Consider the following 16,605-nt stretch of genomic DNA (forward strand, 5'->3'; position numbering starts at 1 on the left):
TAGACATGGGCTGGTCGCCATCGCATCAGCTTGTGGCACTGGGCCTTCCACTGGAAATCTTCTACGGGGGGAAAAGGGCATGGCAAAAGTTATCGGCCCCCAGGAAGTAAAACAGCCACAGTGAAGCCCTGTGCAGGAGCTGTCAGTTGGGGGGCAGCCCAGAGGCGGGGGGATGGCCACGGAGCTGGACCCGCACAGCGGCTGCGTAACCTGCCCCGCTCGCGTCAGCTCCGCTTCACCGGTCACCCGCTTTTGTGTGTGCGATGTCCTCCGTTATTAGATACTAATTTAAGCTTCAGTTTACCCTCATTTTGTACAACAATTAAAGGTTAAAGAACTGTAAATCAGAGGAGGAGGTGAAATTAAAGCTTTCTTGGTAGCGGCGAGTCGCTAGCAGGATTTTTATGTAATCAGTGTATGAGCTAGCACTTCTGCCATGAATTATTCATTCTTGTAGCAAACCTTCCAGAGTGAATTAATTTATATACATGGCAGTAAATAGATGCAGATCCCTTGTGAATCCACATGTCAGACTAGAATTAGGACCTTAAAAGTGTTTATTCCGTTAAGTTGTGGGGGGAGGAGAATAAATAATTTAGAAAATGTAAGAGCAAACAAGATGCGCGTTCTCAATCCACGTTCTCTTTCAATAATGTAAATCACAATTGGGGTGTAATTACGCAGGCTGAAAGGCATTGACTTGGTCAGCGTGATCAGAGATGGCTCTGCAGGGGTCACGGCAATTTCTGCTAGATGAACACTTATTTTTTGGAAAAAAAAACTTTGCAGGAACTTTATAGCTTGCTATATAAATCAAGGAGGAAAAAGGTTAAAATGGCAGAAATAATGGGGTTTGATTTTTTTTTTTATTATTATTTTTTTGAGAGGTGTGTGTGTTCTGTGTTAGCAGGGCAGAGGCAAGTGAGATGTTTGGTGTGGGTGAGTAAATACAGAATAAGAACGCTGCAGGAAAAAAGGGAGGGGAGTTTCACAGAATTACCAGAGGGAAGGGTGAGTGTGTGCGTGCGTGTGCATGTGTGTGCGTGCGGCCAAGGGCTGCAGGGCACGGCGATCTCTTCACGGCATTCGGTCCGGTGGCTGTGTCCTGCTGAGCTCGGTGCTCCGGGGGTCATTCTGCTGGATTCAAGAGGACGACTGCAGATCAGAAGCATTAGGTCTCGTAGGAAATCTTTGCCCGAAGCGACTCGGAGGGTTGCGGCTCTGCAGTAAGCAGATGTGCGAGGGCTGGAAGTACAGGGGAATCCTCCTGCCGGAATTGCCGAAGTTCGGCACTCTCCCCAAACCCACCGGCGGTGGTGCCGAACCACTGCGGCTTGTGCCGCACGCCAAGAAATGAGGCCTTTTGTTTGAGACCAAGTTGTACAAGTCATTTATGCTCCTGATTTGTCTTTAAGGGTCCGTTTTTAAGTTGTTGGCCTAGAAGTTTAATTTGAGGTACCCAGCGTTTGAAAATTTCATCTAGAAAATTTCATCTAGAAAGCTTACAGATTAAAGCTGGTTTTTTCCAAATACTGTTGGCATTCTCTCGGGTTTGCTGTCTGACTCTCTCGGGTTGTTCACCAGACTTCATCTACAGCACAGCTTATGGGACACTGAATACTTTGAGCTCCCAGTACTTAGGGATAAAGGCAGAATCCATTTTAATGGTAATTAGGGAAAACAAATCTGTGCGATTACATGTAGATCTTTACTCAAGTATAAAAGCTGCTTTTCAGTGTAAATGCGGATTTATCAGATCTCACGGTGTTACTCATTTGAGGGTGGCGTTAATGTTCTAATGGAGTCAGGTGACTTCCTGAAGCCTCCGAACCTTCGGGAGCATGGTAGAGAAAGGTGGGAAATTTGGAAATGCAACTTGAGAGATTTGACTAAAAGCTGACAAACAAGGCAGTTACAGAAATTTCATTGGATTAAAAAATCTTGCGGTTTAATGGAGGTTTCTGGTTTCTTTGTTTTTATTTTAACTCTTGGGTTGCTAGCGGTTGCTTTCATTCGAAATCGTTGCAAAAGTCTTCAGGGATTTCTCAAAACAGAGAAAAGGCTCCGATTCTCAGGTGCCGTGGGTTGGCTGTGGAGTTACAGGAGCTCTCCCTGTGTAGCAGCAGCAGCAGACAGCACCCTGGTACGGAAGTTTGGAGTGCGGAGTTTGCTGGCAAATGGCTGTGTCACCCCAGTGGTGGTAGTCAAAGGCAGCAGAGCTCCAAGTTTTGCCAGTCCATTAGCACAGATAAGTAGCAGCGCTGAGATAAAGCCCCAGGGTGTGTTGCTAACTTTATTAGTGGCCCTTTCATTGATACTATTTGGGTTTGTTAGCATGATGGTGGGAGTTGTACTGTTACTTTTTTCTTTTTTCTCTCCAGATCCAGGTGATCAGTTTTGTTACTGAGCAGAACTGGGATTCCCTGGAAGTGTTTGATGGAGGAGATAACACAGCCACCATGCTGGGAAGTTTCTCTGGTACGTGTTCAGCATCATGTTCGGTGAAGCCCATCAGCGCGTGCCTAATTCCTCTTCACATCAGCTGAACTTCAGCACGTACATAAAATTAAGCATATGCTTAAGTGCTTCAAAAAACTCAGATTTAAGCGTGTGCTTAGAAAGGAATCATGTACTTTGTTGAATTGGGAATTTGACTACTGTCATCGTGCAGACAATATTGATAGCCTGAAACACAAAACCAGTGAGTTAGGTTGGGGTTTTTCTTCCACAGCCTGGAAGCGGGAGCTCCCGCAGCGCTGCTGGGTTGTGTGGGGTTAGCTCAGACCGCTGCACTTGGCAGGTTAACCCGTCCTGCCTGATTTGCACCAAAATGGATGAAGGGCTACGGAACAACCTTTCTTTTGCTCGGCAGTGGGGACCCCGTGGCTGTTAGCAGAGCAGGGAGTAGCAGGCAGCCCAAGAGCATTGTAAAGCTTTCAAATAGCAGAGCCACTTGCAAACTGATGGCCCCAATTCTTGCTTTATTTAATGAACAAATGGGTTCAAAGGGCTTTGAGGTTGGTAAGGAGAAGGGTTGTGCATAAAGACCAGCAGACTCGGCTCTCAGTGCTGCGTTTGGGGTGGAACTGCCTTGAGCTGGTGCTGCAGCAGCTTCCAGGGAGCGAGGCAGGAGAAGGAATCCGGACCTTGGGGGGGACCTGCGCTCCACCCACGCTGTTTCTCATCACCAGTTCCCTTCGCGATGCTTTTAGTCTGTCTGGTCTGTAAGTGGTAAAACTTCACATGATGAATTCACCAGCAGACTTTGAAAAGGCCATGGTGGAGAGGCCTTGGGTATTTCTCAATTGGCCTCATTAGAACCTGATCAAAACCAACAGAGCTTGTTAAGTTAAAGGACTTACTGTTCTCAGCCTCTTCTGCAGCTAGTCTCTGAGGACACGGAGGAGGAGAAAAGAAGCCTCTTCAGTATCTTTGTGCACCTCTTGTTTTCCCAGGAACTACAGTGCCTGCGCTGCTGAACAGCACTTCAAACCAGCTCTATCTGCATTTCTATTCGGATATCAGCGTCTCTGCTGCCGGCTTTCACCTGGAATACAAAAGTAAGAGCAATTCAGCCTTGATCTCGCAGTTCCCCTGAGCGATGGGGAAATGGTTACGGAGCCATTGCCTTGTAGAAGTGAAAGCTGCTTGGTGGGGAAGGGGCGGTGAGCTTTAAGGGCTGTGCTTGTACGGTTCCCTGCTCTCAAGTTGCAGAGAGGGAGTGAGCATTAAATGGAGAACAGATGCAGCAGAGGAGATGTGAGGCCATGGGGTGACCCTCATCTTACTGCTGATGCACTTTGGAGCACCTGTTTGGTTTCTGTGTTGTAGCGCAGGAGCGCAGGCCAAAGTATTAAAAATTCCTGGAGAGCTGCCCTGTTCAACACAGTGCTGTAATCTTTGCTCGGGAAGTGCCTAAAACGATGCTTGCCAGAGGTTGGGAAGGGACTGCCTGCTCTTTGTATGAAAGGAGGCACTGCCCAAAGCGTGGGCACCCACTCCTTTCTCCCCCTCTCTGTTGTGTTGGACAGTTTGGTGGGTTCATCCGTTATGGATTATGCCAACACCCTTGCAGAATGGCAGAACTTTGCTTCCAGCAGGTCTCATTGCATTCAGTTCTTGGGTATACAGACCTGAGAACATTATTATATATGATCATATGCAGAAACTATGTTTTAAAAAGTAAATCCTCAGTGATAAGAGAACAAACCTGACTAAAACTGGAAGACATGGCAGGGAAGAGAGTCAATTGGGAAAGGGCTGTCAGATTTGGATAAGGGTACCAAAAATTCATTCTTCCCCATGTCTGTGTTTCGATTCCTGCCATTGGAGCAGATGTCCGTTCAGGAAAGGTGTGCTGCAGCCAAGCCGCAGTGGGTCACAGCGATGGTGGCTGTTATCTCACCGATGGTACTGTACCAAGGGCATGAATTATTCACACGTAGTCCAGCAGCAGCACAGACGGCATACGAGCAAGCAGGTGCGGAATGGCAGCTCTCAGCTCTATTCAGCGCATCTAAATTGAATGTTTAGCTAGCAGTCAGGAAAGCAAGCAGGCTTGTGCATTTGCAGCGTACTAAAGATACGGGTGCGACAGGCCAGGAGCCAGTCTGGTCTTTGTGCAGCTCCCCGGGGACTGGTTAATGTGTGGTGATGGTCTGGCTCTGTTCTTGCATTGGTAGCAGTGATGGTGAGCTGATGAGAGATGTGCTGGGACCGCTGTCTCTGTTCACGCAATCTTCCTCGGGGCAATGCGAGCAGAATTGTTGCTTGCTGGACACCGCATCTGATAGTTGGTTCTGATCACGAATCTTGTGTTTGTCTCTGAAGCCATCCAATGTTCTGTTTATTTTTTCCAAAGCAGCAAATAGATTTGAAAGTGCATTTCATTTTGTAAAACATCCACAGAAATGGCATAGCTGTTTGACTGTAGAGACTGTGTGCTTTTAGAGGGCCAACTAGTACTGAGTTTTCCAGATTTTACTGGGTTTGTGTATTGATGGATCCAGCAAGATTACAGCAACCAACAGGACTGAGGAGAGAAAGTGTGCCCGAGACTGCTCTCTGGGAGCTGGAGAAATGGATGGTGTGTTAGAAGTTCTCTTGCTGCGACCCTGTTTCTTCTTCATTTCTATTTCAATCAATAAGTTCTTTGAGGATTGTATTACCCCATTGCAACAATCATGTTCAGTTTTTTTCATGAGGCTTGGGATTATCAGGCTTGTTTGGTTTCTTTGCTGAGAAAATTAATAGATGTTGATTTTCAGGGCAGCTGGAAATAACGTATTTTTTACTTTGCTTGTACAATTGGAATTTCATGGTTCTGAGCCCCAGGTTTTGTCTTTGTTCGGTTAGAGATGCTGCCGGGAAGTTTTGAGAGATGAGCTAAAACACCAGAGTTTGTTTCCTCCCCTTTCTCCCTCACTGGATTCCTCAAGCAAAGCTCTTATCTCCACATGCTCGAAAGCCAGAGCAGAGCAAGAACAATTTAGGACCGAGTGAAACTCAGTGCCCACTGATCTGAATGGGAAGTTATTTAAAGCTATTTTCTCTCTTGTCTCTTTGAAGGTCAAGCTGGGTGTGGGGAGGGACTACACGTTTTCTTGCTGGGAAGCGTGACTCGGGTTTCAGGAGGAAAGTCAGCATCTCCTCTCTGGTTTCTCTTTTTCGTCTGCTTTCGGCTCAGCCTGCAGACTGTGGAGTTTCAGCAGAGCGTTAGCCCTTGCGGCGATGCAGAAGGTTATCTTTTAGTGGCAGCTGCCAGCACTGAGAGCGACAGGGTGCTGGCAGGCAGCGGAGCTGCGGTGGGTGCGAGGTGACTGCAGACACCGGTCCTCGTTTTGTCTCTGTTTGGTGTTGCAGGAGGAGGAGGGGGTGGCACGTGTGTAAAGGAGAGCACATCACTGACACGCGACTTTGGGGATCGTTAATTGGGTTTGCAGCAGGATAATTCCCAGTTGTAAAGGTAGCTGAGATGGAAATGGGATCGAATGAAATTTTTGTAGGCTGTTCTGCAGGCACCATCAAGGACCGGCCACGGATACTGCTGCTTATATCTCATGGTAAATTCAATCTGTAATTGCAAACAAGAAGAATAGGGTCGGAGAATGAAACCGTGCTGCTTCTGCCCAGAAAGGGCCGTGTTACATGCAGCACGTACCGTATGCCCTTGATAGCCAGCGAGGGACAGCAGATAGTTCTCTGTTGCATCCTCTCTCATCTTTGATCAGATGCTGCCTGGTTGGTAAAGATGCGTACGGCATAATGTGGATGCGGACCTTGAATGGGGGGATTTGTGGGTGTTCTGGTTCGTGAACCATTGAGGATGAGTCGGCCTTTGCTTTGCAGTGGACGTGCTGTCACAGATGCAGCTCTTCCATCGCGTCATTAGGGTTCAGTCAAAACCTTTTTGGCTACGAGTCACAAAGTGATTTGTGATACCTTTGTACATGAAAAAAAGTGTGTTCCGGGTAAAGTGAGGGCAGTAGACGTGAATATCTCTGGATCCTGGACAAACCCTGTAACTTGGGGAAATACTGCACAATGAGGGTGTCTTTGTGGAGAGTCCAAAGGCCATGGGAGCTTCCCACCCGGTGTCTGTGGTGGAGGTGGTTGGTAAACAGGGGAGTGGGATAAAATGAAGGTGTGTGTTTCCATTCCTTCTGCGTTCAGCGCAGACCCCATCCCACTCATCTCGCTCTTGCCTTCGCAGCCGTCGGTCTGTCCAGCTGCCCGGAGCCCCCCGTTCCTGGGAACGGCCTGAAGGTCGGTGAGCGCTATTTAGTGAACGACGTCGTCTCTTTCCAGTGTGAACCAGGCTACGCGCTTCAGGTACTGCACGTTTTCCAACAAAAAGGATGAGAACAAACACCTGGGGTACAGGGAGACCCTCCAAACCCTGTGTCTTGTTTTCCTCTTCTCTAGGGCCACTCTCACATTTCCTGCATGCCAGGCACTGTCCGCCGCTGGAATTACCCACCACCGCTTTGCATCGGTAGGACTCTTGTTCTTTTGTATCTAGCAGATACTTATAGCACTTTTCTTAAAAAAAGAAAAAAAAAAGAAAAAGAAAAAAGTAAAGGTCTGAGTTAGAGAAATGCAGGTTTGTTTTGGAAGTGAGATCATGTGAAAAAAATCTTCATTTGTTGCAAGTGGAAATTTCAGCGAAAGAGTCCCTGTGGGCCACCCAGGACGCTTTGTATTGAATGCTTAAAAAGTGGCTATAGTATAAAATGTAAAATACAAAAACGTTTCCTCAACAGAAATTCATTCAAAAGGGAAAACCTAAAACTTCTTTATACTTGAAAGCAGGTTGGTTCTATGGCTTGAGGGTTTTGGTTTTGGTTTTTTTTTCCATCTTAAGTAAAGATCTGCAGACTGTGGTTTATTTTTATGAAATACGTCTTGATATCACTAAAACTGCATCTTTTGCTGGAGCCTGTTTACACTCCCAGTGTCTCTGAACTGCACCACTTGGTGCCTTGCTGTCCCCACTGTGGTGTGTAGCCGGTCCTACGTGACCAGCAAGAGCCAGGTCACTTGTCAAGACGGCCGTTTGCCCGTGGCACCCTCTGAGGAGCAGGGCTGAGGCTGCTCGCTGTTTCAGGCCTCTGGAGAAGAGGACCAGGCAGTTGATGTCCACCGTGGAAGAGGCGAGCCCTGGGAGAAGAGGCACAGAGGTGAAGGGAACTTACTGGAGTTTTTGGATTATCTTCAATATTTTGCTTTTAGCAAATCTAGATGTTTAATATTCATATTGCACATTTTACAGCTTTGAGAGAGACATTTATGCATTTAATAGCTTTAGTTAACAGTTATTTCAGGCTCCTGCTGTTCTGGCTTACATCGTTTTGCTTTAAAGTAATTATAAGAGCTAAGAGTTCTTTTATCCGATGATCTGCAGGCCAGGAATAAATACAGAGACATTTACAGCAGAATGACTGAACTAAAGGACCCATACCCATGGGACTTGTTCTGAAAGACATCAGAAGCACTTCAGCTCAGCATTAGAGTTGGGCGATCCCAGGGTGGAGGAGGATCCCGTTATTATCATCTAGCTGATGACCAGCTGAGTAACTACAAGTTTCACGTTTTCTTCTTTTAATCAGCATTGGTCACCCAGTTCAGTAGGATTTTGCCTGGTTGGGCTGTGCCTACTGGGCACTATCACGGTGTAAACACCTGTGCGGTTTAATTCAGATGTCTGGGTTTGGACAGGCATGACCAAGTACAAACGTCCATCCACCTGCCTGTTCATACCCTCAGCTTGCACCACACTGGACTGAAAAAGATCATCCAACTTCAGAGAAGCGTAAAAATGTCTCTGCAGCCAAGTGCAGATCATCATGAGTGACCATCATCTTTTATGGGGTTGTCACAGCACCCCATGTTGATCGTCCTGAGGCTCGTTATCCTGTGCTAATGATGCACTGATGTGCCCAAACACTGTCCGGAGCACCACTGGCTGCCGACCACATGGGAACCCCGGCTTCGGTTGCTCTCCTGCTCAGAGAACAGCTTGCTTCCCTGGCAGAGGAGCTGATTTTCTTTTGGTCTACTTCATCCAGATGCTTGACTACTTCTAAATAATTTAGAAGTAGTTCTATTAAAGAGCCATTAAGGGGAAAAAGAAAGAGAAATCTTCTAGGAGAAACCTTGTTAGTAGCAAGAACACACGTAATGAGGTATTGGACAAAGGGAATCTGTACCCTCACTGTCAGAACGTGTTAGGTGTACACCTGAGTGTCTTTGGCTGGATGGCATCACTGTAACAAGGTAGAGGTCATCCAGATAAGCATGAGAAGATGCTATCTGTGTTTAAATTTCATGTGATGACAGCACAAAATATGTTTACAAAAGGCATCTGTGGATCGCTGCTTGGTAGGGAATTTACTTCGGTCAGTGTGCAAACACTCTGTTCTATATTTATCAGTAATTGCCCAGAGATTGGCAAGTCTAACAGTCAAGGTGGAGCAGTTAACCAGAAAAAGAAGTAGCGGTAACTGGAGTCAAAATAGGATCAGTCTGTTTCTTCACACTAATTTTTTTAGGTGGTTAAAAATTCAAACAAGTGCTGTGTGCATGATGTGCACTGTTACAATGTCTGTGGACAGAGCAGAGCATCCGTCTCTTCTCTTGCAGCTCAGATCTGTCTCTCCCACTGTGATTGCCCACACTGGATCTCTGGGCCCAGGCTTTTATCTCCAGAGGGCAGGAGAAAGGCACATGCATTAGTAATGTGGCCGTGCAGTGCCTGGCAAACTTTGGGCTAGTTCCATAGCAGACTTTTCTTTTTCTCTTATTTTTTAGTTTCTTTGTTTCTCACACAGCTGGCTGGCCATGACCGTCATCTAGAGAGACCCATCAGTGATCCTGACCATTTACACTGTTCATTTTACAGCCCAGTGTGGAGGAACAGCAGAAGAGATGGAAGGAGTGCTTCTGAGCCCAGGTTTCCCAGGAAATTATCCAAGCAACTTGGACTGCACATGGAGGATATTGCTGCCAGTGGGGTTTGGTGAGACAGCTGGTTTTGGTTTGATGCTGTCACAAAAGCAGTGATAGGAAGATACGGTCCCTGTTCAGTCAGTGCAGGGTCGGTGCTGGATGCACTGCTTCCCAAGATGAGTTACAGAAGCTCTCTGGTTTGACCTCCTGGTTCCACTTTCCATTTAAGATGCATTTATATGGTGCTGTGAAATGATAAATATTTTCTCAAAAGGGGATTACAGGCCACCATGGAGTGTAACAGGATGATAGGGATTTGTACACACACCTCTGAGTCAGCTGTAACATCCTCCCTTCTTGTGCTGGCTTCCTTCCTCGTCTTAACTCCTCACAGTTGTAGTAGCCTTAAAACATCACCAGTTGCATCACCCTTTATAAAGCTTGTGTCAGATGATATCCTACCTCAGCTAGAGCTCATGCAGGCATCAGCACATTCCAAATTAGGATCTCCCCCGCCCTTAGTAAGAGAGAAATTTGCACACCTCCGGCTCAGCTCTTCTCCAGGCCAGCCCCATCAGGGTGCCTGATTGCCGGGAGGTGGAAGTATTGCATGCCTGGAAGAAGTGCTGACTCTCCAGGTTTCCTGAATTAACTCTCCTCCTCCTGGTGTAGCTGCTGTGTGCTGCCGGGGAAACAAAATAGCCGGCTCGGTCTGTGTGGCCGTCTGAGCTGGCGATGCTCGGTTTGGCGAGGGGAGATCTGTGTCGCTCCGTACTTGCCTTCCTCGTGGCTCTGGTGCCGGGCAGAGGGAGAGGCGTGCACAGGAGCTCCAGCAGCAAGAAACTGCGGGCGTTAATAGCCTGAGCTTGTCTGAAACTAGCAGGACACATGTACCTGTGGGCATCCTCTACCTCCAGCGTGGTAAATGTACACCTGCTGATTGACCAGGCTATACTGGGTGTTGCTGGGTGGGCGGTGCTGGTGTGCTAAGGCTTGGGTATGGCCTTAGAGGCAGACTCTTCATTCCTCTTCTCCAGGTGCTCACATCCAGTTCCTGAACTTCTCCACTGAGCCAAACCATGACTTTGTCGAAATCCGCAACGGGCCGTATGACACCAGTAACGTCATCGGGGGGTTCAGCGGCACCGAAATCCCCGGCTCCCTCCTGTCGACATCTCATGAAACCACTGTGTACTTCCACAGCGACCACTCACAGAACAAGCCAGGCTTCAAGCTGGAATACCAAGGTAAGGAGGCCACAGAACGAGCAGCAGTGGGACAATCCTGTCCCCAGGTGCTAACGGTGAGGGTAGGTGTCATGGTTGTTGCTATTCTATTGAATTAATTCCACGAGGACTTAATCCAAATGAGTGGAAAGGTGTTACATGAAGGCCATGCTTAATCCTAATAACTGGGACCCAGACTTACGCCTACGGCAAATAACAAATGTTCCTAGAGTGCTTTGTGACAGTGAAATGCCTTTGAATTAATTCCGGCCAGATTCACTTAGATCTTGGCTCTGTCGACTGTCATGTGCAAAGAGAAGAGTCCTCAGCAGCCATGAGTTTACCCTGGAATTTTGCAGCTGCTTTACAGTCTCAGCTGAAGTCCAAACACATCCTTAGCTGCGACCTAACCTCGTGCTGAGGCAGGCTGCTGGAGGGAACCGGGGAAATAAGTGGATAGCCAAATAATACAACAACAGTGGTGGCGTGGATACTTGGAGTGAAGGGAGAGAAGTAAGTTATTAAAATCAAAAGGTGCCCTCAGTGCAATTTTTGGAGGTGATGGGGGAATGGAGGTGCCTACCTTCTTACCCAGCTTGAGTCCTCGGGCGGCTCCCCAGTTTTGAAGTTGATGTCCTCTGAGCAGCAGCCGCCTCGGTCTCTGAAGCCAGCGGAGCACGGCGCTGGAAATGCTCCTTCTCTTGGTGGCTTTGCTGCTCTTTGAAGGTGCTGGATGGGGGCTACCTGTGTGAGTCTTTGCCCTGTTGAAGGAGAACATGAACTTTTGGCCCTGCTTCATCCACAGCTCTACCTTGATGAGTGTCTTTGCAAAATCTTTTGATCTTCCCTGTCCACCTGTCCTTGGCATGTGGGAATATGAAGGGGCAAAGGATGCCAAGTGCAGATTGTATACTTCGTACTGAGTACAATTAGGATGGGCTTTGCTGCGCAGCAGCTGGGAGCAGAGTGGTCCAGCTACTGCCTGGGAGAGAGATCTGAGGAGTGGGAAAGATGGAGCATGTGTCTCCAGCCAAGGGCTGACTCCCCAGAAATAGTAATAAAAGCTGCTACTCATACTTAATTGAAAACATTAATTTTGTCTTGGCTGTCCTGTTCATGCACCGTATAATTCACGCGCTGCTGCACAATTTAGGAAGGAAAGTGCTCTGTGAGGCACTCTGGGTAATTTCATGGAAATTGCTATGCAAATTGGCTCTAGCAAGGCTGACCAATAATTTATAATGCCAGGTGGAACATGTTAACCAATTGACTTGCATTCGTCAGCGGGGTTGTCCATGTTTTGTTGAAAAACAAGGCAGATTTCCCAATTAGGAGTGAAGTGCGGGGTGGCTCTGGGAGTACGGGCTCTGAGACTCCGGCGGACCAGGGCAGACCCCAGTGCTCGTGTCTGAGGCTGCCGCAAAGGAGCAGCAGGATTTTCCCTCAGCCTCCGTGTATGCATGGTACATTGAGGTTTTATCTCCTTCAATTAAGTCGTCGTATGAGGAGGAAGTAGCCAAGCAGCACGGTGAGCGTACTGTTCCTGCTTTTGTGAGAAAATATGAAGTATGAAACATTCCTCCTTACTTTTTTTTTGAAGCCTATGAGCTGCAGGAATGCCCAGACCCTGAACCTTTTGCTAGTGGTGTTGTAAGAGGAGCCGGTTACAACGTTGGCCAGTCCATCTCTTTCGAGTGTCTGCCTGGCTACCAGCTGATCGGCCACCCTGTCCTGACCTGTCAGCACGGCACCAACAGGAACTGGGACCACCCATTGCCCAGGTGTGAAGGTATGGCTTTGGGGTCACCCTGAGAGCACGTGGATGGGCGTTTCTGGGGAGAGAAAAAGGCTTCGACTCTGTGTTATGGCCTCCTTTTGAATCCTTGTTTTGTAACTGGGCTGAAAGTTTCTCTGGAAACAAAAGCATCGCTGGAGGCAGGCTGGGAATGTGCGTCTCTGAATAAAGCCTCAGCCCCTGAGATGTTGAAGCATGTTCTCAGTGAGTTGATGTTCAACATGTTTCAGTGTAGTCAAAGCGAACATTTTGAACAGTTCAAAACCAAGGTGCATCTTTTGAGGTGGTGTGTTTGAATGCCACGCAATGGGTGAGCACTGTCTCTAGCTGTCGCTGTCCCTGCTGATGCCAGTGGGAGCTGTGCTTTCAGCATGAAGCGGTCCAGGGGCATTGTAATAATTCTTGTCTGCTTTATCTCTTCAACCATGTTCAGCTTCCATTGACTTAGCATTGGTAAATAAAAATAGTCCCTCGTAAAAGACCCTTGCAGCTCTGGGGGCTCCTGGTGTGGGAAGGTTGTGTCCCTGTCTAGTCTGCTTAGTGTGGCAGTGATGGCATCTCCAAAATGATCCAGATGGGAGTTCTTCAGTAACCTTGCATGGTCTCCTTGCTGAAGACCGTGTGTGCCAGGAGGACCCTGCAGGCTGAAGGAGTGGATCTGTATTCCAGGCATCAAAGCCAGTGTCCAAATTCTCTTTTCAAACGCCCACATGGCTGTTTTGGCCTTTCATCCTTTGGGCTAATGGACTGAGTTTTGTGTGGTTTACTTTAGAAGGTTTTCATATGAAGCCTTAAGAAGTTCAAGACTGCTTATTGAAGATTTCCCAGGAGCACTGACCTTTATCCCAGCCTCCTTACAGGACTTGGTCTGCAAGAACTGTGCGCTGGGGAAAGAGAGAGAGGTGATATTTTTCGGTTTTTAAGTCCTAAGTCCTTGAACCCCAGAGAACACAGAGCATAAAGAACTGAATCCTCAGCTGCTCTTTCACTGACCCAGCAGTGCAACAAGCTGTGCGTTAGCTGAGAAACTGTCCTGTGCTCAGCTGGGTGCTGCTGGTAGGGTGGGGAGTTGATGGAAGCAGGATTATGCCCTTATCTGCCTCGGGCATCAGCTCTGCATCCAACCATCCAGTTCTTCCTCCTTTATTGTGTTTTTTAAGTAGTTTTCTTGCTCTTCAGCACTTCCGATAGCAGAGCGGGGTGAAGGGTGAGGTACGTTTTGGACCATTTGCTGCTGTTTTCTGTGTGTACATCTGGTGGGCTGTTGGTGCTGTTAAAGTCAATGCAGAACTTCCCTTTTCTAGCGCTTTCCTTAAATGGTCCATTTTTGCATAGCAGCAAGCCATGAGGACTTGCTGCCTTAGGCTAACCACCTCACCTTTCCCATGCAGGTCACAGCTGAAAGCCCTTTTAATTAAAAGAGAAGCTGTAATCCTGAAATACATGCACAGAGGCCAAGGTTTCCAGCACCACTCCAGGGAGTTTTTTCCAGTGATCAGCAGGCTGCCTGCTGCTTTGCAGGGCAGAAAGGAACTTGGCCCCCAAGGTTTCTTGGGTGTTTGTTTCAGAAAACGAGCGTATGGAGTTATATAAATACACATGCTTTTCTCAGCTTGCCAGGCCACGTGAGTAAGCAGAGCAGAACCAGGCAGGGAATATATGGAGCTTGGCTCTAACCTCGTATCTGGCTCATCGCGTCAGGGCCAGGGTGGCAGAAGTCTGTGGAGCTACTCCTGTACGAAAAGACGCGTGTGTTCCTATGTATTAGTATAGCACTGAGCCTGAATTACTAAGTTGTGTGGGGAGGGAGAATGTGTGAGCCTAAGCCAAGGACTGGGTTAATAAAGCTACGTGGCTGCTGGAACAGAGCTGGCTCAGGCAGATAACGCTGTCTGCGCTTACCCCTGTACCTTCAGTTGTTGCAGGTTACCAGTAACACGCTGCAGGTGTTACCATCATCTCAACTGAGCTTCCATGCCAGGGAGGTCCAGAAGCTGATGCTTATACCTGGGACTTGCAGACCTGGGGACCTGCTGTGGCCCTCCTGTGCTGCCTATGCTGTCCCTCTGTCTTGCTGCCCAGGCCGTTTCTAATTGCCTCTCCTTAGTTTGCAAGTTCATTTGGACCTGGAAGATACCTAGTGCAATAGAACTGTCATCTTGATTAATGAATCGGATGCTGCTGTCATACAAATCATCATTTCCCCCCTGCTCAGATGTACTCTGTGAAAAGCCAGCTGCTCGGTGGTTCTGGTCCAGACCATGCTGTATGAACAAGCGGATAGATTTGCCCACTGGTGTGATCTCGTCAGGAGCTGTACTTTCCATGCATGGGTGCAGACAGCTGGTGGAGCCCAAAGACTCTTACTAGGGCATAAGACAGAGTTTATTTGCACACCTGGCTATCACATCTGTACAGAACGCCCTGACAGTCTCCTTTCAGCTCTGAAGCACTTAAATTTATTGTAATGGAATTAAGTTGAAAATATTAAATGTAATTCTGACAGATACAAATTATTTGAGGCAATCTAGGCCAAGATTTTGGGGCTGGATCCTGCTGTATCCAGAATTTATATCTTTTTATCCCCCCTAAAAAAAGTGAAAGAAAAATGCAAAAGAGAGGATCTTTAAGAGTTATTGTTTGGGTGGATATTTCTTCATTAGATTTGTGTTTCTGTCTGATTACCTGCAGTGCCTTGTGGGGGGAACATCACCACCCAAAATGGTACGGTTTACTCTCCTGGCTTCCCCAACCAGTATCCCAATTCCCAGGACTGCACTTGGCTTCTGACAGTGCCGGTGGGATATGGAATCCATCTCAACTTCACCCTGCTGCAAACAGAGCCCTACAACGATTTCATCACTGTTTGGTGGGTACAGCAAAGCTGTGGGGACCAACTGGAGTTGCTACTAAGGCTCCATTTCAGAAAGATACTCTTGCTGATAAACAGAGCACCCATTGCCACGGTGCGTGGGTGGTGCTGTGTTGGAGGGTAGAAGTATCCTCTGGGGATGCTGGGATGAGGATTTGGGATTTTTTTAACTCTGGATGCTTGATATAGAGCCTTTAGATTAAGGACCATCTGCTGCAAGAGCCTAGCAAAACGGACAAGATCGCTCCAAACATTGTTAATGTTACATTCCTGAAAAATGCAGGCAGGGAGGGCAAGGTCGGTGAAGGGAATGGTGGCTGGATGATGAGGCTGCTCATACCAAGTGATGGAGGTGTCATCCTTTGGGTCTAGAGCAGTTTGTACGGGAATCCTTAGCGCTTATGGTGCTTCTGCCTCAGTGCTGTGCAGCTCCCAAGGAGCAGTCCCACCCCTGGCCGTACAGCAGTGCCTGTCAGACCTGGTAGGTCTTCCTTGCCATTAATGTTTGTGATCAGCAGCGGTTAAAAATGAAGCACATCAGACCGCTGCGGTGCCTGGGATTAGCAGTCCCTGCCCCCTGGTTTGCCACAGTTACCAGGAGGAGGGGCTGAGCTGCTGGGGGGGATGCAGGCCGGCATCCCAGCTGGGGCGGGAGGGTGTTGGGCAGCAGAGCCCTGCTCATCCTGCTGGATGCTTCCATCAGCTTGTCCCTTCATCTCCCAAACGCTCTCCTGAATGGAGGAAGGAAACGTCTTTTGGGAAGCCTAAGGGGCTTTACAGGGGACACTTTATGAAAGGTAAATGGGGTCTTTATCTCAAGCTGAATTTAGTTGAAATGAATCTTGTTCAGAGTCACATAATAGGAATTGGTTTTGGCTTCTGATTTCTCTCATAGAAGTTTTTATGGGGCTCATATTTTTCCTTTTGCACTTTATCTATGGCTGGCTGTCTATGGATGGAGGCTGAATGAAGAAAAAGCCATTGGTAAATCATTTACATTTACCAATGTCCTCTTCTGGTTTTTCTTTGCAATCGGAGATAGGCAGCCCTACAACCCGAGCTGATGTCCGAGACCGCAGAGGCAGTGCTGGGGTGGCGTTAGGCACCAGAACTGACTGGGACCCCCAGCTGCCTTTTAAATAGCACCAACTGGGAACTGTGACCTCTGGTGTAAACTGGGTGCAACCCTGCTGTGGTTAATGAAGTGGCACTGATTTCTTCACCCCAGGAGCGAGATCCCAGGCTGGGATCTTCCTTTCCTATTT

General features: G+C 47.9%; 1 protein-coding gene across 1 annotated transcript in view; it reads left to right on the plus strand.

The window, feature by feature from the left end:
* Window positions 1-16,605, plus strand: part of LOC104162428 (CUB and sushi domain-containing protein 2-like) — a gene marked incomplete at its 5' end in the record, with an annotated part of 281,493 nt that overhangs the window by 215,949 nt on the left and 48,939 nt on the right. Inside the window, 8 exon segments of the mRNA XM_009701143.1 lie at window positions 2,382-2,478; window positions 3,456-3,560; window positions 6,713-6,831; window positions 6,925-6,994; window positions 9,401-9,517; window positions 10,485-10,694; window positions 12,274-12,462; window positions 15,160-15,337. Coding sequence (XP_009699445.1) covers window positions 2,382-2,478; window positions 3,456-3,560; window positions 6,713-6,831; window positions 6,925-6,994; window positions 9,401-9,517; window positions 10,485-10,694; window positions 12,274-12,462; window positions 15,160-15,337 — 1,085 coding nt within the window.

Source organism: Cariama cristata, unplaced genomic scaffold (genome assembly GCF_000690535.1).
Source record: "Cariama cristata isolate BGI_N322 unplaced genomic scaffold, ASM69053v1 scaffold4885, whole genome shotgun sequence".
Lineage (NCBI taxonomy): Eukaryota > Metazoa > Chordata > Aves > Cariamiformes > Cariamidae > Cariama > Cariama cristata.